This window comes from Sturnus vulgaris, chromosome 2 (assembly GCF_052056855.1).
Source record: "Sturnus vulgaris isolate bStuVul1 chromosome 2, bStuVul1.hap1, whole genome shotgun sequence".
NCBI lineage: Eukaryota > Metazoa > Chordata > Aves > Passeriformes > Sturnidae > Sturnus > Sturnus vulgaris.
This window is the reverse complement of record NC_142244.1, coordinates 118,209,927-118,232,885: the sequence shown is the minus strand read 5'-3', so window position 1 is coordinate 118,232,885 and position 22,959 is coordinate 118,209,927. Positions and strand designations below refer to the sequence as shown.

Below are 22,959 nucleotides of genomic sequence, written 5' to 3'. Positions count from 1 at the left end.
GTGCAGCCCCAGCTGAGGCAGCAGCAGCTCTGGGCTGTTCTGACACATCCCTGTGGCAGCAGCTGCACGGCGCTGTGCAGCCATAGAGCCAGAGCAGCACACACAGCACTGCAGCAGCATTGCAGCTCTGGGGCTCTGCTGCTCCTGCTGGGCGGCCCCACAGGGCTCAGGGCTCAGCAGCCGTGCCTGGAGCCCGCTGTTGGCACCTCCAGCCTCGGGGCTGCTCCTGGGCTGCTCCAGGGCACGGCCTTTCTCCAGGATGATGTTTTCATTCCTCTGGGATAACTTTCATAGCATCCCTGAGTCCCCGAGGCTGGAAAAGCCCTCCCAGCCCATGGAGTCCCAGCTGTGCCCCATGCCCACCTTGTCCCCAGCCCAGAGCACTGAGTGCCACCTGCAGGGATGGGCACTCCAAACCTCCCTGGGCAGTTCTTCCTAATGTCTGATCACCCTTTCCACGGGGAAATTCCTGCTGCTGTCCAACCCGAGCCTCCCCTGGCCCAGTTCGTGGCCGTTTCCCCTTGTCCTGTCCCTGTTCCCTGGGAGCAGAGCCCGACCCCCCTCACTGCCCCTCCTGGCAGGGTCACTGAAGGATTGTTCCTTTCTTGGGCCTCTCCTCCTCCCCTCTGCTTTCCAAAACCAAATAACGATCACGGAAGGATGACAAATCCCACAGGAGTGTTTGGGATGGGATGTTCACCCATTTCTTCTGTCCACAGGGACAACCAAGTGTCTCCCCCTCCCTTGCCCAATGCCCAACAACAGAGAGTCCCTAGGGCAGCGTTCCTGTCTGTGGGAGCAGCAGGAGGGAAGTTTGAGCACTTCTGCAGCCTTGAGAGAGGGGAACACAGGAATTCTCCTTTCTTTCTTTTCCACACCAAAGGAGACTCGTGCAATGGGAAAAGGAATTGTTCCTGGTGGAGCTGCCCTGCAGGGCTCCAGCCCAGAGCAGAGGCCTGGGGACATCAGGTGTGGTCCCACCTGCAGGTTGGGTCAATCAGGGGCTGCTGGGTCAGGGCAGTGAAGCAAAGAGAAACCATCCAGTCAAAGGTGAGGTTTGGCAAGGACTGTGAAGCAGAGACCAGAGGCAACTCTAATGACAGGTTCAAGGTATTCAAACAGGCCTCTTTCTTCTCAAAATGCAGCTATTTAGTCTGTGCTATTGCTGTAAGTGTGTGACCTACACTGTGTCCCTAAATCCTACAAATCCTTATGATTGATGGATGCCTTTTCCTTGGAATGGACAACCATGTTTCCTGCTTGCAAGACACACAAACACACACACACGTAATTTAAGAAGGAGTAAATAATGCAATATAATCATTATAAAAGGATTGGCCAATAACAGAACTTGAAATCACACCACAGAATCTCTGCTGGTTTTTTCTTTTCCAGCTTGGCTGTTGCCCATCAGAGAAGCAATAAACAGAGGCATCTTCTGGTTACTTCATCCTCTTTGCCACATCCAAATATGCATATTCAATCTCCTGGTCAGCAGGGCACGTGTTTGTAAATTCATCTCTTGCATATGCGTTTTTCAAGTATCTCGAAATCCCTGTCATTTCAGGTGGGAAATGAAAATTTCGGTATTTTTTGGCAACAACCTTTCAATAAAAGAAAAAAAAAAGAAAAAGAAGAAAAACATCATTACACATGTAATTTGCAAAAACTCCCAAATATTCCAAGCGTACTCTTTATGCCCATTTTTAATTTCCAGTGTGTGAGTCTGGTGGTGTTGGTGACCAAGGGGAAAGAAGAGGGAAAGACATAAAGAGAAGACATGGGATGAAGAAAGCTGCAGAAATCCTTGCAAAGGATTTGTTTTGTATCCATATCTGTATTTATATCTATATCTTGATAAAGATATACAAAACCATGTGGACCAGTAGAACAAACTGGGAGAGATAAAGGTTAACCCAGCAAACTTAAGCCAGAATTAACAGAATAATCCTACAGGAATAAATTGGCCCACACTTGGAAACTTTCATTGAAACAGGAAAAATTTATATTAAAACCCTTAATTTCAAATGATCAGGGAGGACAACTCTTGGCTGAGCCTTAATCCCTGCCTGCAGGCAGCAAGGGTGATGTGACAGTGTGACATTCCTCCTCTGTCCTTCTCCAGACATTCACCTGACCCGAGGGGATTCTCCTCTGTGCTGGCCCTGGCTGCCTCCCAGGGCCTGAGTGTGGGAAAGGCTCATCCTCGGCTGCTGCCTGCAATAGGATCAGCCAGGAGGAGATGGCTGGGCAAAGTTTTCACTTGTGGAGGTGCTGGAAAGTGATTGGATTCCCTCTTCCTCTGACAGAGCTGGAGCCTAACAGGAAACTCCCTGAAGTGACCTTGTTTGTTTGAAAACAAATGAAATTCCAGTGTGGTCATTTTTCTTCTAGAGCCTTGCAGAGTAGAATCACAGAATGGTTTGGGTTGGAGGGACCTTAAAACTCATCCCCATCCCATTCCATGGCAGGGACACCTCCCACTGTCCCAATGTCCAGCCTGGCCTTGGGCACTGCCAGGGATCCAGGGGCAGCCACAGCTGCTCTGGGCACCCTGTGCCAGCCCTGCCCACCCTGCCAGGGAGCAATTCCAGAGTGCAGCCATCCAAGTGAGGATGACCCCGAGGAAATGGCCTCGGTGTCCCTGGCTGTGCCCTCAGAATAGAGAAAGGATCCCTCTGCCATTTCAGCTGCCAGGCTTCCTTTCACTCCAGGAGGCTAAAAAAGCAAATGCAAACCTTGATTATGTGGAGCTTTGGTAGGAGGTTGCAATCTGCTAAAGTGAGCTCATCTCCATCCAGGAATTTCCGGCTGGAAACAGCGATCTCCTCCGTGCTGTAAGCATCGATTTCATCAGGCAGGGGGCTATTTAAATAGTTGTCCAGCTTCTTCAGGGCTTTAAGCAAAGATTTTTCCAAATCTGGGTTAAGACAATAAAAAGATCATTCAAGCCTGTACCAAGGTCCCTGGGACACCAAGCAACTCCTGCATCCTGTCTCCTGGCACCAGCCCAGACATGTGGTTGTGCCAACTCCTGAATTCCTTGATCCTAGGCTTAAACCTTAATGCTGGGATAAGGGCTCTAAGGAGCTAAAAGCAGTTCTGGGAACAACCATCCTGGGGCTGTGTTACCAGGAATGGCTCCTCAAACCCCTCTGTGGGGCGGGGTTTGGCACCGTGGCCTGGCCCTGCCCTCACACTGACTCCTGCCCTGGGGCCAGTGCTTGCCCAAGGCAGGGCAGCACAGCTGGGGTGACAACACCAAGTCCCTGGGATGCCACTGCAGGGTGTTCAAAGCCAGCCCAGGGAACAGGCCTGAGAGCTGAAGGACAGAGAAAGAACCCTGGAATGGTTTGGGTTGGGAGGGACCTCAAAGCTCATCCAGTGCCACCCCTGCCATGGCAGGGACACCTCCCACTGTCCCAAAGTCCAACCTGGCCTTGGGCACTGCCAGGGATGGAGAGAACACAACCAACCTGTGCCAGGGCCTCACCACCCACACAGGAAAGGATTTCTCCCTAATATTTCCTCTCACCCTGCCTTCCTCCAGCCTAGGGCTATTCCTGGTCGTCTTGAGGGATTTGCTTTAGGGATGTGCCAAGGGGCTGGGATCCCCATTATTTATGGAAATAGGGAATGTCTCACTTCCAGAGGGCTGTGCTTTTGGCAAAGCTGTGGGGAAGGTGCAGCCTCACAGAGCCCAGAGCTGAAGGAGTGAGGAGAGGCTGGAATTGGTGATCCCATGGTGACAGCAGTATCTGATTTCACCAACTCTTGGAATCCTCGATTAAAGGAGGGAACTAGCACAGATTTCCAAAGCCTCCACACTCTGGAATATCCTTGTTTAACCTGAGCTAGAAATGGGACATCTCCAGCAGTGTCCTACAACTGCACAGGTCTGGTTTCTCCCTCCCAGGGCTGATGACAGCACTGCAGCACCTACTTTCATTTGCATCTTTTCTCGGGTTCTTTATAAATGCAGAGAATTTTGCAAAGACATCATTTCCTGCAGAGTTTGACTCGGGGTGCTTCGGTGCAAGTTTGGGATACCTGAGAAGTTCAGAGAAACAAAAAGAAGTGACCCAATTATCCTTTATTTTTGTCTCCACTAGTTAATACACATTTATTTGGAGGGTGGCCACATACAGCCTCAAAGGGAACCATCCTAAACTAAAAATCACTTATTTTCAACTCTACCTAAATAATCTTTTCCTGAGGGCAATGAGTCTTATTGCTGCAAACAATACCCAAACATCTCAGGGTGTCTTCCAGGCTTTCTCCTCCAGAGGTGAGGAACCTGGAATGTGGCTCCTGCCATGAGGAGGAGTGAAGGGAAAATCCCCACTCGCAGGAGCTGCTGCTCCTCTCAGGCTCCTGGCCCAGCCCAGGGCATCAGCAAACTGACAGCAGCCATCCCAGGAGCTGTGGCTGCCAGGGGTGCATAAAAATGGAAGAAAGTGGAGGCAAAGATGGATAAAAAATGGAAGAAGGTGGAGGCAAAGATGGATAAAAATGGAACAAAGTGGAGGCAAGCAGCTGCTTCCCTGGTTTAAGTCAGGTTTGGCTGCTTGAGAAGGGAGCACAGGGAGGGGACTGATATCCCAGAGGAGAAAAGATCTGGGGGGTAGGGGATACAATGCTGGGACAATGGAGGGACAGAGGGGTTTGGGGTGAGGTGGGAAGAGCTGCTGGGGTAGGGGAGGAAAATCAAAACTCAGACCCTCCTGTGCAGCCTGATGGAGCCACTGGACACTCTGAAAGAGCCCCAGCACGTCCCTTGTGTTCACTGCCCTTGGCTTCACAGAATCCCAGAGTCACCAGGCTTGGAAAACACCTTCAGCACCATCCAGTCCCACCATCCCCACCCCAAACCATGTCCCCAAGCACCACATCCAGGTGACTGGAACACTTCCAGAGATGGTGATCCACCCTGGGCAACTCATTCCAATGCCTGACCACTCTTGAAGGGAGAACATTTTTTCCAATCTCCAATCTGAACCTCCCTTGGCATAACCTGAGGCCATTTCCTCTCATCCCTTCACTTGGGACAGGGCACAAGGGCCCGACCCCACCTCACTGCAGTGTCCTTCAGGTGGCTTTAGAGACCAGTGAGGTCACCCTGAGCTTCCCCCTCGCTGCACCAATTATTTGTGTGGTGTGAAGAGGAAAGCCTCAAACAATCCCAAGTCAGAGCAGGGAAAAAGTCAAATTTCTACAGCAGCTCCCAGGTTTCCATGGGCTGGATTCCATGCCCTGGGAATGACCCAGCAGTGAGCTCAGGATGAAGGACAGCAGTGAGAGCAGCACAGCCCTGACTTGGGGACAGCCTGGGGACACCCCCAGCTCTGTTTCCAGGTCCCCCCTGAGCTGGACCAGCCCTGGGTTCCCCCCATGTGCAGCCCTAAGGGGATTGGGAATGCGGTACCGGGGCGGTGCCAGCTTTTCCTCCAGGAATTCCTCGATCTTGTTGACATCGGTTTTCACTTCCCCATCAAAGGTCATGAACGGGGGGTTGGTGCCCGGGGCCAGGTTCTGCAGGTCCGCTGGTTTTCTGGGAAAGAAAAAGCCATTAAAAGTCTTCTCTCCTTCCTTTTTATCAGCCCCTTTAGGCACTGGAAGGGTCCAGGCTGGACACACCCAGCTCTCCCAGCCTGGCAGAAAAGAGTCACCCTTTAAAATCCCCGTTTTGGAAAAGATGTGCTACAAAGTGAAAATCTCAGAATGAAAAGTTACAACCTCACCTTTTCAGATCCACGGTTGTGACATTAAATATGACACCTTTGAGCCACAGGATCATAAAGAGGCGCTGAGAGAACGGGCAGTTCCCAATACTTTCCCCATCACTGCCAGCCTGCAATTGGAAAAATTACAAATTACAAACACATCTGTGTATAAATCACAGCAGTGCCTCCAAAGGAAACAGCCTCCAGCTCATTTGTCTACATGGACATAAATCTGCACAAGTCACTGCAAGATGAAAATAGGTTAAATCAATTTATGACCACAGGAAAGGAACAGAGAAATATTTACCAGCCTAAACAGAGATATGATGTCTAAAGCACTGAAGGTAACAAGCAGAATAAATCAATTAATTAAAAATTTCAGCCTAAAGGGCTGAAAAGTGGGAGCCCTGGAGAAGGTGGCCATGAAGTGTTGCTCTCAGGTAATTTATATTGCAATTTGTTAAGGGGCTTTGTTAAAGTCAGGCAAAGTCTTGCAGAAGAGCTACTGAGTGAGACTTGGTGTAACACTGCAAGACATCAGGAGTCTCATTTTTAAGCCCTTCACATGATTCTCCTAAAGCACAACTTAAAAATTTAGATTAAATCAGGGTCAAAAGCATTAAAACCCAAGTGTCTCACAGTTAATAGGTTAGTTCATTAAGCCTTGCAGCCCTTTTAACCCAACAAAACACACGAATCAAACCAGTTCTGTTTCTCCTTTTTCCTTTGCTCAATGCTATCAAACAAATGTCAAATTCAGCAAAACCTCCTCCACAAACAAACACACAGTGCTCACCTTCACAAAGAGCTCGATGGTTGGAAACAAGGGCCTGGTCTGGAGCAGGCAGGAGCTCCAGGCATGCATGGCAAGGACTGGATAAATTGTCTGGTTCTCCCTATGAACCTGAGGAATCTCCCTGGAAAAACCCTCTCCTCTCTGCCTTGCAACCACTGGGAGAACCAGGAGTGCCTCCAGCACTGCCAGAGGATGAGAACTCTCAAAAAATGCTGGAACAGCTGGACTGCTGGCTTAGAAAAGCCTTGTTTCTGTCAGGAGAGCCTTGTTTCGTAGGTGGCAAAGCTGAGAGCTGCTCAAAAGCTGCCTTTGTGGTTTTCCTCCTACTCAGAGCAGTGCTCTGCAGCTGCCAGCAGCCAGGAGACACAAAACTGCTGTGGAACTTGCAAAAAATATCAGCCTGAAACGCTGCCAGCACGGCTTAGAATGGAGCTAAATGCACAGCAGCTCCATTGGGTCTCATCCTGCCTCTGGAGGCAGGTGTTACCCACCCTGAAGGGAAAAGGAGGGCAAGAGTCTGATGGTGACCCCTTGGTGTGGCCATGGGCACCCCCACCCTGTGCCAGGCTGTGCCCAGGGCAGAAGCAGCAGCCTGGGGACACTGTTGGGGACAGGGAGCATCTGGAGAGGAGCTGGATCCCACCAGCTCCTTCCCAACTGCATCTCTGGCAGTGTTGGAGTTGCCACAAGCCTGCTGCCCTTGCCCAGCTGTGCTGCCAGATGTGTAGCCAACACCATCCCAGACTGGTTTGGATTGGGAGGGAGCTCAAAGCCCACCCAGTGCCACCCCTGCCGTGGCAGGGACACCTCCCACTGTCCCAGGCTGCTCCAAACTCCATCCAAACCGGCCTTGGGCACTGCCAGGGGTGGGGAATCCACATCTCTGGGCACCCTGTGCCAGGGCCTCAGGGGCTGTGCTGGCTCCCTGCACATCCTCTGAGCTGGAGGGTGAAAAAAATCAGAGGAACTGAGACACTTTGGGCTGAGGCAGCCATGGCAGAGCTGAGGTGATTTTCTGAGGATGCAGGGAGGTGTTTGTCCCCCTGCAGCAGCTGTGGATCAGCAGGACCCTGCTGTGGGCACCTGGCACTGCCTTTGGCACCAGCTGGGCCCTGGCTGAGCTCGGGGACAGGGAGAGGGAACAGGGAGAGGGGACAGGGAGAGGGGACAGGGAGAGGTCACCCACAGGGATGTGAGCTCTGATGGGAGAACCTGAGGGGATTTTGCTGATACCAGCACAGGAGCTCAGACTGATCACACAATCTCACAATTACTGAAGGCAGGAAGAGCCCTCCAGGATCCTCCAGTGCCACCCCAGTGCCAGCAGCATCCCCCAAACCCTGTCCCCAAGGGCCACATCCAGCCTGCTCCTGAACACTCCCACAGACAGTGACTGCAAACCTCCCTGGGCAGCTCATCCCAAGGCCTGACCACTCTGCCAGGGAAATTTTCTTTGCCAATCTCCACCCTGAGCCTGCCCTGCTGCAATTTGAGGCCATTTCCTCTCCTCCTTTGCCTGCCCCTCCTGGCAGGGACTTGTGCAGAGCCACAAGGTCCCCCCTGAGCCTCCTTTTCTCCCCTTTCCCAGCTCCCTCAGCCCCTCCTGGTGTTTTTTAGACCCTAAATATCTAATTTCTAGATATAACCATGTTCTGGCAGTGTGCTGTGATAGATACCCTCTTTTAACTATTAAAAAAAAAAAAAAAAAGGTTTAATTTTAATTTTTTCTTTCATTTTAAAGGTTGCTCAATGCCCCTCTCCATCCCTGGCAGTGCCCAAGGCCAGGCTGGGACAGTGGAAGTGTCCCATGAACCACTCTGGGATTCCATGAACAAAATATCCCATCTACTCCTGGAGGACACAAGGTGGTTTTTAAACTTTTGATGACTGTACAGTATTTCTGCAGATTTCTACACTATTAAAACACTGAAAACCCCACCAAATTTACTTTTGTTTCAGCAATATTAAAATATATATTAAATACATTAAATTATATCGTGGCTATATAAAACCTTTTAAAAATCCGAAATTACTTCCGTCTGGCAATAGTACTGCTGTTAAAAAAACACCACGAAAATTAAAATTACAATTAATTTTTGTTCACTCAATGCAGCTCTAATGCACTTATTAACATTTTATGTTATGTTACATTTGGGTCAGGTCACATCCAATCCAAAGCTTTTTGTCAGGAAGGGATCACCTGGAATTTTCTCTCTGTTTTTACTCCGTGGCTGAAGAACAAACACCCGAAGATTGAATTTCACAGAATCCTTTTGATGCCACCTACTGGGCTCAAAATGTTGCTCTTGAGAGCATTTGAGATGCAGAAATTGTAACTCCGGGCTGAATTTTAAGACACAGCAGCTGCAATTAAAAATAAGTTTTTAGGGAGAAAGTACCAATTTTGTCACTTATTATTCCAATGCTTTTCAACAGCCCCAGAATTCTGCCTACCCACCAATACCCACCACTAAAATTGTAATATATATGATTTATAGATATTATAAATATTAAATTATTAATATAGATATTTTAGCTGTTCATTTTCTCAGCCAAATAGCAGGGAAAAAAAACCTCCCATGTTTAAAATATGGCTGATGATTCCTGCAGATAAATTGTATTTTTGGTACTTCTTGCTGTGTGTGACATCCTCAAAGGGAAGCTCAACAACAGAGGTGTGAAAACAGCAGCTGGACACCCCTTCAGTTAAAAAAAAAATAAAAAAATTCCTTTTTTCTCAAGAGCAAAATAAACACTTTCCACTATCCCAGGTTGCTCCAAGTTTTATTTGAGTTTACCTTGGGCATTTCCAGGGATTGGGGAAATTCCATTCCAGGGCCTCACCACCCTCCCAGGGAAGAGGGAAAATCAAATTTTCCTTTTTCCTCAGGAACACAGGACAAGAAACCTTCAGAGCAGCATCCAGGCACTGTGAACTCAGTACTGAGCAAACATGGGATGAAAAGTCTGCTCCTCACTGAAAATCAAACACAAAATCTATGCCCGGACCCTCTGCAGGGGTGTGGCAGTGCAGGAGGATTTTTGCACGTGTTTTAATAAAACTTTGTGTAGATTAAAAGACTTTTGGCCAAAGCTGGGCCTAAAAGTGATGCCAAGGGGAAGGGGATGAGAGGAATTGAGAGCAGGTGAATGAACTTTACACTGGAGGTGGAAAAGGAATTACCTTTACACTGGAGGTAATAAAGGAATTAACTTGGCACTGGAGGTGATAAAAGGAATTAATTAACTTTACACTGGAGGTGATAGAAGGAATTACCTTTACACTGGAAGTGATGAAAGGAATTAAATTTACACTGGAGGTGATGAAAGGAATTAACTTTACATTGGAGGTGATGAAAGGAATTCCTTTACACTGGAGATGATGAAAGGAATTAAATTTACACTGGAGGTGATAGAAGGAATTACCTTTACACTGGAAGTGATAAAAGGAATGAACCTGACACCTGCCCAGCTTCAGTGAGCACAGGACTCCTCTGAGCTGGGTGTTGGTGATCTGGGATCAGCAGAATTGGCTCAAGGCTGAGTTTATCTCAAACAGGGGCTTTGGGCTGGGACCCCACCTGCAGGAATGAGGAAAATCTTGCTCCCTTCACACATTTTAAATCTTGGGCAGGTTTATCCTGACCATTGATTATCTCCTAACAGCCAACAATTCCATTTTTAAGTCTTGCCATTCTGTTTGGTTTCTGGAATTTGATATTCTTGCTTTCATGCAGTGTTGGAGTCAATTTACTGCCATTTTTTTATTTTAGGTTTCATGACTTGAATGGTCAATAAAGCCCTCAAGTAGAAATTGTTCTTCGAATGCTCCTGGTCCTCAGGGCACGATCAGGATTAAAAATGTGTTGGATATTTATGGGATGTCTCCCTCAGCCCTGTTGATATGTACTGAGCCGTGCTCACAGCTCAAGGGGGCGACATCCATCTGGAAATTCTAGTTCTCTCTAGAAACAGAGAGGAAAATGAGGCTGAAGCTGTAATTCCATAGAATTATGGAATGGTTTGGGTTGGAAAGGACCCTAAAACTCATCCAGGGACACCTCCCAATGTCCAACCTGGAACTGAACATTCCAGGTACCCAGGGGCAGCCACAGCTTTTTGGGAATTTTATTCCTCCCACACTCCCAGGGAAGGATTTTTCCCTCTGGATTCAGCTCCTTCTCTCTCCTGTGTGCCAGGAGCCTCCTCGGGGCAGAGAAAACTTCTTTTCTCCTCTCCCTGCTTTATTTAGTGCCCGGGGGCTGCTGGGTAAGTAATTATTGCAGAAATTAACTTAATCACCCTGTAAGTCATTAAATGGTTTCGATGCAGAGGGAGAAATTCTCCTTCTTTGTGGCACTCAGCTTTTTACTTTTGGCCAGTTGTTTTATAAATAATGAGAAACAAAAGGCCCAAACTCAGATCTAATCTTCGATTTTATGCCCATTTAAATTTGATTTTGAGATTAAAACCTGCACAGTATTTCTACACCCTTCCAGTTCTGCTAAAGGTAATAAATAAATGAATTATTAAGTTTGTAAAGTGAGCAAAAACCAAGGGAGTGCAGTTGAAAATTAAAATGTGAGATGTCCTATATTGTATTTTTAGAGGCTGTGGTTTACTAAGTCACCTTATTTAATTAATTAACAGATTAAATATTAAATTTATGTGTGAAAGCACTCTTTACAAAAGAAGAAAATAAATAAATTCTGTGATTTTATAACTCTGCTGTTGCCTTGGGCCAGGCCCCTCATGGTGTCACAGGAATTTCCAGCCACAGCCATGGCTCTCTACATTAAAAAAAAATAAAAAAAATCCCTCAAATCTAATGAAATTGCAAAGGCAAAATGCAAATTCCAGGTTTCTTTTGCCAAATGTGTCTCCCTACACCAGACCTGCATTTAAAACCACTGCAGTAGCTACAGGATTTAGCAGAGCATGGGGCAGTGCAGGGAAAATAAATGGAAAAATAAGTGGGGAAATGGAATTGTGGACTGAAAGACTGAAAAACTGAAACTGCACTTGAGCAGAGCTTAAATAAATCTTGCCCAGTTTGGGAGTATCCTACAGGAATAATTGTGATTTTGCAATTTTGCTTTGCATTTTGAGTTCCCCTTGGTCTGTGTCTCGCTCAGCCCAGCACTGATTGGAGTCAGGATCATTTATTTGTTTTTTCAGACATGATGAGAAGGGATTTTTTTTTCTCTTCTTTTGGGAGGAAATTCCTCCCTGTGAGGAGGACACCCCTGGCAGTGTCCAAGGCCAGCTCAGCCCTCTTTGATCACTCCCTTTAATCCTTACCCAGCCTTTTATTTGAATTTTCAAGATTATTTTCAAGCCATTGCCAGGAGTGGAAGAAAAACTCCAAGGCCTTTAACCAAAGCCAGGTGAAATTGGAGCTGCCCAGTTCCAGGTCAGTGCTTTGGATCTGCCCCCAGCTATTCCCAAAGTGCCCTGGGAATTTTGGGAATTTGCCCCTGGGAACATTCCCAGGTCACAAGCAGCAGCCCAAATGCTATTAAACATTTATCCTGTTACAGGAATTATGGAATTATGATGGAATTATGATGGAATTATGATGGAATTATCCCTCCCTGCTATTCCTAATCCCCATTTAATAAGGTGGGGAGGTGCCAGCTCATCCTGGAGACAAAAAAAAAAAAAAACCCTCAGAGCCTTCAGAAATTCTTCCAGGGAATTATTTCAACAAAAGGGTTTTGTATTCCTGAACATGTTCTGGGAAAAACGGATTACAGGGGATTTCTGTGATCCATCCTGGCTGACACTGCACTTCCACTCACCCTGCAACACTGCCGGGCTCTCCAAGCTCAATACAAAAACTGCATCAAAATGACATCTAAAAACGATCTACATACTTCTAGGTAGATAAAAACTATCAATTAGATTTAAAATTTGATATATATATATATATAATATATAAATTTTATATCCATAAAAACTATCTACATACTTCTAGATAGATAAAAACTATCAATTATATTTAAAAATTGATATATATATAAATTTTGTATCTATAAAAACTATCTACATACTTCTAGATAGATAAAAACTATCAATTACATTTAAAAATCGATATATAATATATAAATTTTGTATTTATAAAAACTATATATTTCTAAATAGATAAAAACTATAAATTCTAACATATTTATAAATCGATATATATATCAGTTTTATATCTATAAAAACTATATCTATGTCTAAATAGATAAAGACTATAAATTATATTTATAAATCAATATATGTATCAATTTTATATCTATAAAACCTATCTATATACTTCTACATAGATAAAAACTATAAATTATTAATTATATCTATAAATTGATATAAATTTCATATTAAAAAACCTATCTATATACTTCTACATAGATAAAAAGTATAAATTATTAATTATATCTATAAATTGATATAAATTTTATATTAAAAACCTATCTATATACTTCTAGATAGATAAAAACTATAGATTATATTTATAAATTGATATGTATATAAATTTTGTGTGTATAAATTTATTACATAAATTATATGTAATAAATTCAGTAAAAAACCCTGCAATTATAAGTTAGATGTATAAATTAATACATTTAAACGGTGTACAATGCACATAAACAAAACAATATCTCTAAATTATCTGTATAAAATATCTGTGATTTGTGCTGGAAACTACTAAGTAAATAAATAAGAAATACTCAGGTAAAGAAGCTCTTTTGTACAGCTTCAGATAATGATATTCCTAAATTAAATCAAGAGGTAAAAGTGAAATATTAAAAGAGTGAGGGAGTTTTTTTTTTCACCTCCAATAATTTGTGATCTTTTGGTCATAGAAAAGAATAAAGAATAAAAGAAAACCTGTCAGCTGCAGTGGGAAGGTGCCCTCCAAGAATTTCAATTCAATTCAATTTAAATTTTTTTTTTTTTTTTTTTGGTATTTACAAAATGCTCCTCTTCTTTTCTCTTCTCTCTCTCTCTTCTCTCGTATTTAAAAAAATGATTTTAAAAATCATTTCCCAAACAGCCACCAGGGAAATGTCAATGATTCACCAAGACACAAATGGGAATTTTTTCTGAAATTGGAGTCAATGTTTAACCTGTTTGTAGCTGCCCCATTTGAATAATTCAGGGAATGTTTTGCTCTCTGCTGTTTGACTTTGGGCTCTGACAACTCCATTTCTGAATATCTGCAATATTCTCACATGTGCTCAAATGTCAGCACATGGAGAGGAATGAAACAAAAAGGGAAATTTCACCTTTGTCCTTCTGCCCCCACCAGCAGGGACAGGCTGGTCCCAGCTGTTTGCTTGGAGAAATTCAATATTTTTAGGGTGGAATTAAAACTTTACAGTGCTGTCATCGAGAGCAGCTGGAATGGAGTCACTTGAGCTGAGTTTTTATCAGGAAATCATCAGCCACATTGTCACATTTTATCATTTTATCATCTCAGCAAGGAGATTTTGGGTCACCTTCCCAGGGCATTCACTTAGGCAGAGGCAGAGGGGACAAGCCATTAATTTTTAAATAATCAGGGAATATCCTGAGCTGGAAGGGACCCCCAGGGATCCCACCCTGCCCTGCCCAGAACCCCCAAAAATCCCAGCCTGGGCATCCCTGCTGGAGCTGTGGCAGCTTTGCCCATTCCCTGGTCCCAAAACCTTCAGAGAGGAAAAAAAAAAAAAAAAAAAGAATCTGTAGGACTTTTCCAGGGAAAACACAGGGAATACACTCAGTGATGGCACTGGGGGATGTCTCCACACTTCACTTCCCCTTTCATAAACTCTCATTTTTCCTTTCTCTGCCTGATTCCCTTTCCCAGCTCTGAAGAGTCTCTCTCTGGTTAAAAACCATAAAATTCCAGGTGGCATCACCAGGAAAAAGTATCCTAAAAAAAAACGCTGGGCATGCTGAGAAATTCCTCATTCCATTATCACTTCTGCCTCACAGAATTTAAACTAACAAAGAGTCATGAATATGGATTTGCACAGTCCACACAACACTGGAAGAAAAGCTTTACACTGGCAGGTTTTATTTCCATAAAAATCCCACTGAGGCACTCAGGGAATGGTTTGGGTTGGAAGGACCTTAAAGATCATCTCATTCCAACCCCCTGCCATGGGCAGGGACACTTTCCACTACACATTTTTATTTAAAGAAGGCCCTTTCCAAAGCTTCCCCTGATGTTTTTAATAATTTGATTTTAGTATAATTATATTACCCAAGTAATTGGTCAAATCACTTTCCACAAAATCACTCCCCCCACTCTCTAATGTTTTATATTTGTGAATGCCACGAGTTCTCTAGACTGCTTTGTTATTCCCCTACAGGAAACATCAATCAAGGCTCAAATTCAACAGACAGGGTGAAAACTCCGTGGCAGAGCTGCAGGATGATCCTCATCCCGAAATTATCACATTTGGAAGGGCCCTTCAAGCTCATCCAGGCTCACCATCACCACCTCTGAACACATCCCACATGCAGAGAACACAGCCAGGGCAGCTCCTGGGGAAGGCTGAGGTTCCCCAACAACATTTAGGGACTGAAATTTAATTTTCAGACAACCTGAAAGGGACTGAGGGCAGAGAGCAGCCAAGGAAAACTCCCCCCTTGGCCCTGCTCTGTGCTGCTCACAGGTGAGAGCAGGTTCAGAAAAACAAAATTCAGGAGCAGAGGCCCCACGGGTGGAATTTGGGCAGCTGGCATGATCTCATCAGGAGACTCTGCTGGTTCCAACCAGCACAAAATCCAAGCTGTGCCCTGGGCCTGGATCAGGAAAGGTTCCCTGTTTAATGAAGGGCTTAAACAGCACGTGACTTTAAGCTTGTGCTTAAAGCAAAACACATGGTGTGGGGCTTTACTGCAACAGGCAGCTGGGAGGAAATAAAAATAGGAATAGGGCCAGGAAGCTTTGAAGATCTTGACTTTGTCTCAATTTTCTTTTTTTTTTTTTTTTTTTTATTTTTTTTTGGGTTTTTTTTGCCTAGAACCAACCTTCAAACCACAGAGATGAGCCCTGGGGATGAACAGAGGCTTGCACAGTCCTGGGGGCAAACAGAGATTTAACAATTCCAGGCAAAGGATGGTTCCAGGATGGTTTTTATTTACACAAAGCTGTGGTTCTGTTATCCCTGCCAGTGTCCAGAGCCAGGCTGGACAGGGCTTGGAGCAGCCTGGGACAGTGGGAGGTGTCCCTGCCATGGCAGGGGGGGCACTGGGTGGGATTTGAGGTCTTTTCCAAACCAAACCAATCAGTGATTCTGACTAAATTACAAAAAACTAACTTTGATGCAACTGATCACTGATTTTTATCTGTTGGTTTATGTCAATCTGGACAAGGACATTGGTCTGACAATTGTCTAAATCCCAGAATCACCAAGGCTGGAGGAGCCTCCAGGATCCTCCAGTGCCACCCCAGTGCCAGCAGCATCCCCCAAACCCTGTCCCCAAGGGCCACATCCAGCCTGCTCCTGAACACTCCCACAGACAGTGACTGCAAACCTCCCTGGGCAGCTCATCCCAAGGCCTGACCACTCTGCCAGGGAAATTTTCTTTGCCAATCTCCACCCTGAGCCTGCCCTGCTGCAATTTGAGGCCATTTCCTCTCCTCCTTTGCCTGCCCCTCCTGGCAGGGACTTGTGCAGAGCCACAAGGTCCCCCCGAGCCTCCTTTTCTCCCCTTTCCCAGCTCCCTCAGGAATTTTTGGAATCACAGAAAGGTTTGGGTTGGAAGGGGCCTTAAAACTCATCTCATTGCAACCCCCAGAAAAGCTGCTGCTCACGGTGCCCCCAGCACACACAAGAACCCAGAGAGTTATGAATGGAATTTGTAATTCCACTTCCTCTTAAGCTGCATTAGGGAAGCTGGAATTGCCATATTCCAGCTGAAAAAAAAAAAATAAATTCAGAGGGAGCTGTGAGAGGACAAACACTCATGGGAAAGGAGCCAACTTCCTGCTTTGGCTTTGGAGAAATGCTGATTTTGGTACAGCCAGGGATCCCAAATCACAGCACTGCCCCCAAATCACACAGCACTGCCCCTAAATCACAGCACTGCCCCTAAATCACAGCACAGACCCCAAATCACAGCACAGACCCCAAATCACAGCACTGCCCCTAAATCACAGCACTGCCCCTAAATCACAGCACTGCCCCCAAATCACAGCACTGCCCCTAAATCACACAGCACTGCCCCAAATCACACAGGATTATATTTTCCTTCCTCTGGGATAACTTTCACAGCATCCCAGATTCCCTGAGGTTGGAAAAGCCCTCCCAGCCCGTGGAGTCCCAGCTTGTCCCCAGCCCAAAGCTTTCATAACTCCTCAATTAAAAAAAGCAGAAAGGTCTCACTCACAATGCAAGAGAAAATACCCAAAGGAATGGTGGAGGGAAGTAGCTTACAAAAAAATGACAGGATTTTAAATGACAGGATTTTTAAAGTTAAGATTGAACTTTTTTTTTGCAATTGGCAGTGATGTGGCACCTGAGACAAGGTCCTGCAGGAGTGGAGCTCAGGAAGGATAAAAACAGGGAGTGAGGAGAAGGGAGCAGAACTCAGTGTGGGGAGCTGGTGGAACTCTGCACGCAGAAATCTTAAATTTCACTTATTGAGACCATCGAAATTCTGAGCTCCTGTGGTGAATCTGCACTAAAAAAGGCCCACAAACATCTGCCCCCCTGGGTTTGGGCACACACAGAAGTTATTGCCTGGATAACCAACACTCACCTCACTGCCTGACTCACTCACACCCTGACTGAGGTGGAAAAATCCAGATTTTCAGCACCAGCACCTCCTCAGTGCTGACAAGTGCAGCGTTTACACCAAGCACAGACTCCACTGAATGAGCAGCCAGGTGTTCCAGGGAGCTGAGCTCCTGCTGCCCACGGATTTCTTACCCACAGCACTCAAAATTCAGTTGTTCTTTTATAATCCAAGTTCTATTTAAGGCCCAGATTCATCACATCAGAGAAAATAATTATTATTTTTTTTTCTTTTTTGTAGGAAAGCCCCATTCCCATTTTCAGCTGGGTTTACTGACTCTGGAGGCAGGGATGAAGTTGTTTCCATTTCTGTGCTCCCAGTAAATCTTTTCTTTTCTCAGTTTTTAGCCCTTTCTGTGACTCTGCACAGCTCTGTGTGAAGTCACTCAAGGATATCTCAGGAGTGGTGCAAGGAAATTCTGCTGCACAGAGTCAGCTCTGCCTGTGATGGGAATGAAATCATCCTCTGAAAGGAGATAAATAATTCAGAGACCAAAAATGTCACCAAACTGGATAAATCCCCCTGATTTTCCTTGGATAAAATCTATCACCCTGTGCTCATGGTCAGCTTTGACTAAAATCCATTTAACCCTGAAACTGAGGAAGAAATGTTTTGGGAAATGAGCAAGGCCTTGTGCTCCAACTGGGTCAAGTGTTTGTGGTACAGAGAAATCCATCCTTAGGAATCTTTGGAATTCTGAAATCTGCAGCTCTGATTCTGTTGAGTTTTCCATTTATAATTAGATAATTTCAATTTAGAAATAAACTCTTAAGTTTTAGATAAATGTTCTACTGCTTAAAATCAATGGAGTGAAGTTTAGTGAGAGTTCCAAGAGGTAAAAAAAAAATAATTCTGACATTTACAGAAGTTTTCTGAACAATAAAGAGCTTTTGCTACAGAAGGGAAAAGAGCCCTTGAAGAGCAGAGAACACAAGGTACCAGGGACACTGAATTCCCAAGGAAAGGATATCTGGATGACCTTTGGGAAGGAACATTTGCCTTTGAAACACCTGGAATAATGGGTATTGTTATCTAAAGAAAATAAATGATATATAATTTAATGTTGGCCTAGGATAATATTCCCTAGCAGGGGAAGTGCCAGGATTATTCCAGCACTGTTCCTGTGTTGTTTTCTTGTGCATTTTCTCCCATTTTGGGATTTCTTTTTACATTTCTCTGTATTTGTGTTGTGCTGTCAAACCATGGCATGGCCATTTTGGTGCCTGGGGAGATACTGAGCCCTCCAGTTGGCTTTTTTTTTTTTTTTCCCTTTTCCTGGAGAAACTCATGCCAACCTCTAAATAAAAACTAATCCAATCCCAGCTACAAAATTCCAGCTCCAGGTGAGGTAAAATACTCAAGCTTTGTAATACAGAAATAATTAGAAAAGCAGCTGGATTGTTTTCTAGGCATTCTTAAATTACCAATATTAAGCCCATCATAAAAATGCTCCTCCCTTCTCCTTCTGCCTTTATTGAGTCACAAATATTTTCAAGGCCCATGTATAATCCAGTATTTGGGAACCACAGAATCACAACAAATGCACTTAATTCTCTGGGCTGCTCTCTCATTTTGGACACGTTTTTTCTCCCATAAAGTGAAAGGCACCAAGTGTTAATTTTAATTTTATTTTTATTTTAGGATGAATTCTGGCTGGCAGAAGCAGCCTCAGCCAGCTCAGGAGGTACAGGATGGGATGGTTTGGAGAGGAGAAGGTCCCAAATGCCTTCTGCTTCCCCAGCTTTATTTCCTTAGCTTTATGTTTATCCCAGCCTGCTCCACATTTTAGTCCAGAGGGGTCAGAGAAGAGGGAAGAAATCACCTTCAGATGCTTTCTACACACTGAAAATCCCATCTGATAAAGACTCTGTGCATGGCTGCTGTTCCCATGCCAAATCCCAGGGGTTTTGGTGGGATTCCAGGGACAGGATAGAAACTGCTCTACTCAATAAAATACCAGAAATCAGCTTTAGTTTCCTTCTCCTCTCCCCCGCCTTTTTTTTTTTTTTTTTTTTTTTCCCTCCTGTAACTCAAATCTTCCCTTCAAACAAACACGAACTGGACAATTACAAGGGATGCTCTTTACCAGCTGTGAGTTCAGCCTCGCCAAAATTTGGGACGATTCTCTAAATGTCACCCACAATTCATGTCAGAAAATGCCAGCATCCCATTTGAAACGACATTTCCCAGGTTCTTCCCTCTCGGCCCCTCTGATGAGAATCCCTCTCCCTGCATTTTGGAGATCTGAAAATCCACGGTGAGCTCCTTATGCCAGCGATTCCTGAAGGAGTGAGGAGCAAGAGGCAAATTTATTTTGGGCGTTAATAACCAAATCACCTTGGTCACAATTAAATGCCTCCCACACAGGGATCCTGCAAGAGGAGATTCCCCACGGAGATTCCCCGGCACCCCTCACCCCTACCTTGACGAAGAGGGAAATGTCGTGTTCCTGCTTCTCCTCCTCCTCCTCTTCCTCCTCTTCCTCCAGGGCTCCCGGCGAGCCCGTCCCGTCCTCCTGGAGCTGCTCCCGGTCCCTCTCCCCGTTCAGGTTCGGATCCGCCGCGTCCCGCCCGCCCTGGGGGTCCGGGGCTCCGGTCCCGGCCGGGGCTGGGGGGTCCCGCTCCGCCCCCGGGGACCGGGCACGGCCAGAGGGGACCCCTCGGGTGGGCAAGGCCACCTGAGCTGTGCCAGGGCTCTGGGCAGGGACTGGCACATCGGCCGGGGCTGGCACCGCGTCCTCGGGGACTGTCCCAGCCAGGGCTGGCTCCTGCACCTTGGGGACATCCTCAGGAACTGTCACATCAGCTGGGGCTGGCACCGCGTCCTCGGGGGCATCCTTAGGGACTGTCACATCGGCCGGGGCTGGCACCGCGTCCTCGGGGACTGTCCCAGCCAGGGCTGGCACTGCATCCTCGGGGGCATCCTTAGGGACTGTCACATCAGCTGGGGCTGGCACCGCGTCCTCGGGGACTGTCACATCAGCCGGGGCTGCCATTGCGTTCTCGGGGACATCCCTAGGGACTGTCACATCGGCCGGGGCTGGCACTGCATCCTCGGGGACATCTTTAGGGACTGTCCCATCAGCTGGGGCTGGCACCGCAACCTCGGGGACTGTCCCAGCCAGGGCTGGCTCCTGCACCTTGGGGACATCCTCAGGAACTGTCACATCAGCTGGGGCTGGCACCGCGTTCTCGGGGACATCCTTAGGGATTGTCACATCAGCTGGGGCTGGCACCGCATCCTCGGGGACTGTCACATCAGCCGGGGGTGGCACCGCGTCCTCGGGGACTGTGACATCAGCTGGGGCTGGCACTGCATCCTTGGGGACTGTCACATCAGCTGGGGCTGGCACCATAACCTCGGGGACTGTCCCTGCCAGGGCTGGCTCTTGCACGTTGGCGACATCCTTAGGGATTGTCACATCAGCCGGGGCTGGCACTGCGTTCTCGGGGACATCCTTAGGGACTGTCACATCAGCCGGGGCTGCCTCCTGCACCGCATCCTCGGGGACATCCTCAGGAACTGTCACATCAGCCGGGGCTGGCACCGCGTCCTCGGGGACATCCTTAGGGATTGTCACATCAGCTGGGGCTGGCACTGCGTCCTCGGGGACTGTCACATCAGCCGGGGCTGCCTCCTGCACCGCATCCTCGGGGACTGTCCCCAGCACCTCCTCAGAGATTGTCCCTGCCTGCGCTGCCTCCCGCACCTCACCCTTAGCGAGTGTCCCCAGCGGGGCCGCCCCCTCCTCGGGAACCGTCCCAGCCGGGGCTGCCTCCTGCACCTCATCCTTAGGGACTGTCCCCAACGCCTCTTCGGGGACTGTCACAGCAACCGGGGCCGCCTCCTGCACCTCATCCTCTCCAACTGTCCCTCCAGCCGAGGCTGCCTCCTGCACGGCACCCTCGGGGTCTGTCCCCACCGGGGCTACCCCCTCCTCAGGGACTGTCCCAGCCGGGGCTGCCTCCTGCACCGCGTTCTCGGGGACTGTCCCCGCTGGGGTTTCCTCCTGCACTTTATCCTCGGGGAATGTCCCCGCTGGAGCTGTCACTGCAGCCTCCTCGGGCTCTGTCCCCGACCGGGCTTCCTCCCTCAGAGCTTCCTCGGGATCTGTCCCGGACGGGGCTGTCGCGACAGCCTCCTCGGGCTCTGTTCCCGCTGGGACCGCCTGTCCCTGCGCCTCTCCGGGCTCTGTCCCCGCCGGGGCTGTCACCTCTGCTTCCCTGGGCTCTGTCACCTCTGCCTCTCCGGGCTCTGTCACCTCTGCCTCTCCGGGCTCTGTCCCCATCGGGGCTGTCACCTCTGCTTCCCTGGGCTCTGTCCCCACCGGGGCTGTCACCTCTGCTTCCCTGGGCTCTGTCACCTCTGCTTCCTCGGGCTCTGTCCCCATCGGGACTGTCACCTCTGCCTCTCCGGGCTCTGTCCCCATCGGGGTTGTCACCTCTGCCTCTCCGGGCTCTGTCCCCGCCGGGGCTGTCGCCGCAGCCTCCTCAGGCTCCGGTTCTGCCGGGACAGCCGTCGCCGCCTCCTGGGGCTCTTTTTCCGTCGGGGCTTCTCCCCTCACGGCCTCTCTCACCTGGGGCTCCGTCCCCGCCGGAGCCACCACCAGGTCCTCGGGCTCCGTCCCCGCCGGGGCTGCTTTTTCGGGTTCCGTCCCCGTCGGAGCGGCCACTGCGCCCTCGGGCTCGGTCCCGGCCGGGGCCACGGCGCCGTCCTCGGGCTCTGTCGCTGCCGGGGCCGCCTCTCCCAGCGCCGTCCCCGCCGGGCTCACAGCCGCGTCCTCGGGCTCCATCCGCCCCGGGGCTGCCCCTTCAGGCCCCGTCCCCGCCGGTGCCACCGCCTCTCCCTCGGGCTCTGCCCCGTTCGTTGCGGAGCCCTCGGGCCCGTCCATCACCCCCGCGGCCCCCGGCTCCCCGCCCGGCTGCCCCTCGTCCCCCGGGCTGTCCCCGCCGGGGTCCCGCCGCTCCGCGCTCGCTGTCCCCGGGCTCTCGGGGGAGCCGCTGTCCCCGGGGGGCTCCGGGCTCGGCTCCGCGGGCCCGTCCGAGGGCTCGGGGCACAGCCCGGGCCGAGCCCCCGCTGCCGCCTCGTCCTCGCCTCCGTCCCGAGGGACATCGCTGCGCTCCGGGGCCCGCCCGGGGCTCTCCGCCATGCCGGGACCGCCGCCACGCCAGGGACGAGCCGGAGCAGCGGAGCGGCCGCGGAGCAGCGCCGGGCACGGCCGGGGGGAACGGGGCGGGGACAGCCCGGGGGGAACGGGGGCGGCGGGGCCGGGGCTGCGCTCCTCCCACCGCACCTGCCCTGCTCCGGGCACTGCCCCGGTACAGTCCCTGACCCGCTCCGGACACAGCCCCGGTACAGTCCCACCGCTCCGGGCACAGCCCCTGCCCCGGGTACAGCCCCCGCTCCGGGCACAGCCCCTGCCCCGGGTACAGCCCCTGCCCCGGGCACAGCCCCTGCCCCGCTCCGGGCACAGCCCGTGCTTCGTCCCACCGCTCCTGCCCGGGGACAGCTCCTGCCCAGTCCCGCAGTGGAACGGGATCACGGCACACCGAGCGCTGCCCCCGGCCGCCCCCGGCCCGCAGGCGGCCAAAAATCTCCTCTTAGTGTGTGTGTGTGTGTGTGTGTGTGTGTGTATCTGTGTCTGTGTGTGTGTGTCTGTGTGTC

At 48.8% G+C, this 22,959-nt stretch overlaps 1 protein-coding gene across 2 annotated transcripts; it reads right to left on the bottom strand.

Moving 5' to 3' along the window:
• Positions 1–719: 719 nt before the first annotated feature.
• CLIC6 (CLIC family member 6) lies at positions 720–22,444 on the bottom strand. 2 transcript variants are annotated; one of them, XM_088160695.1, is made up of 7 exons: positions 20,015–22,444; positions 19,718–19,915; positions 5,742–5,851; positions 5,426–5,551; positions 3,944–4,050; positions 2,739–2,920; positions 720–1,604 (listed from the first exon to the last, which is right to left on the bottom strand). In XM_088160695.1, the coding sequence occupies exons 1-7, from the start codon at positions 22,442–22,444 to the stop codon at positions 1,443–1,445; spliced, it is 3,315 nt and encodes a 1,104-aa protein (XP_088016821.1). In that variant the 3' UTR covers positions 720–1,442. The 2 variants fall into 2 exon arrangements, with proteins under 2 accessions (XP_088016821.1, XP_088016822.1); XM_088160696.1 differs by lacking the exons at positions 19,718–19,915; positions 20,015–22,444 and adding an exon at positions 6,520–7,079 and having other exon boundaries at positions 748–1,604.
• Between the last annotated feature and the right edge of the window lie 515 nt (positions 22,445–22,959).

Excerpts from the sequence above, each read along its gene's own strand:
- CLIC6 (XM_088160695.1), bottom strand. The coding sequence starts at position 22,444 with ATGGCGGAGAGCCCCGGGCGGGCCCCGGAGCGCAGCGATGTCCCTCGG. Across the intron at positions 4,051-5,425 it reads GAAAAGCTGGCACCGCCCCG|GTATCCCAAACTTGCACCGA; the intron begins GTACCGCATTCC and ends TGAACTTCTCAG. Across the intron at positions 2,921-3,943 it reads GAGAAAAGATGCAAATGAAA|ATTTGGAAAAATCTTTGCTT; the intron begins GTAGGTGCTGCA and ends GTCTTAACCCAG.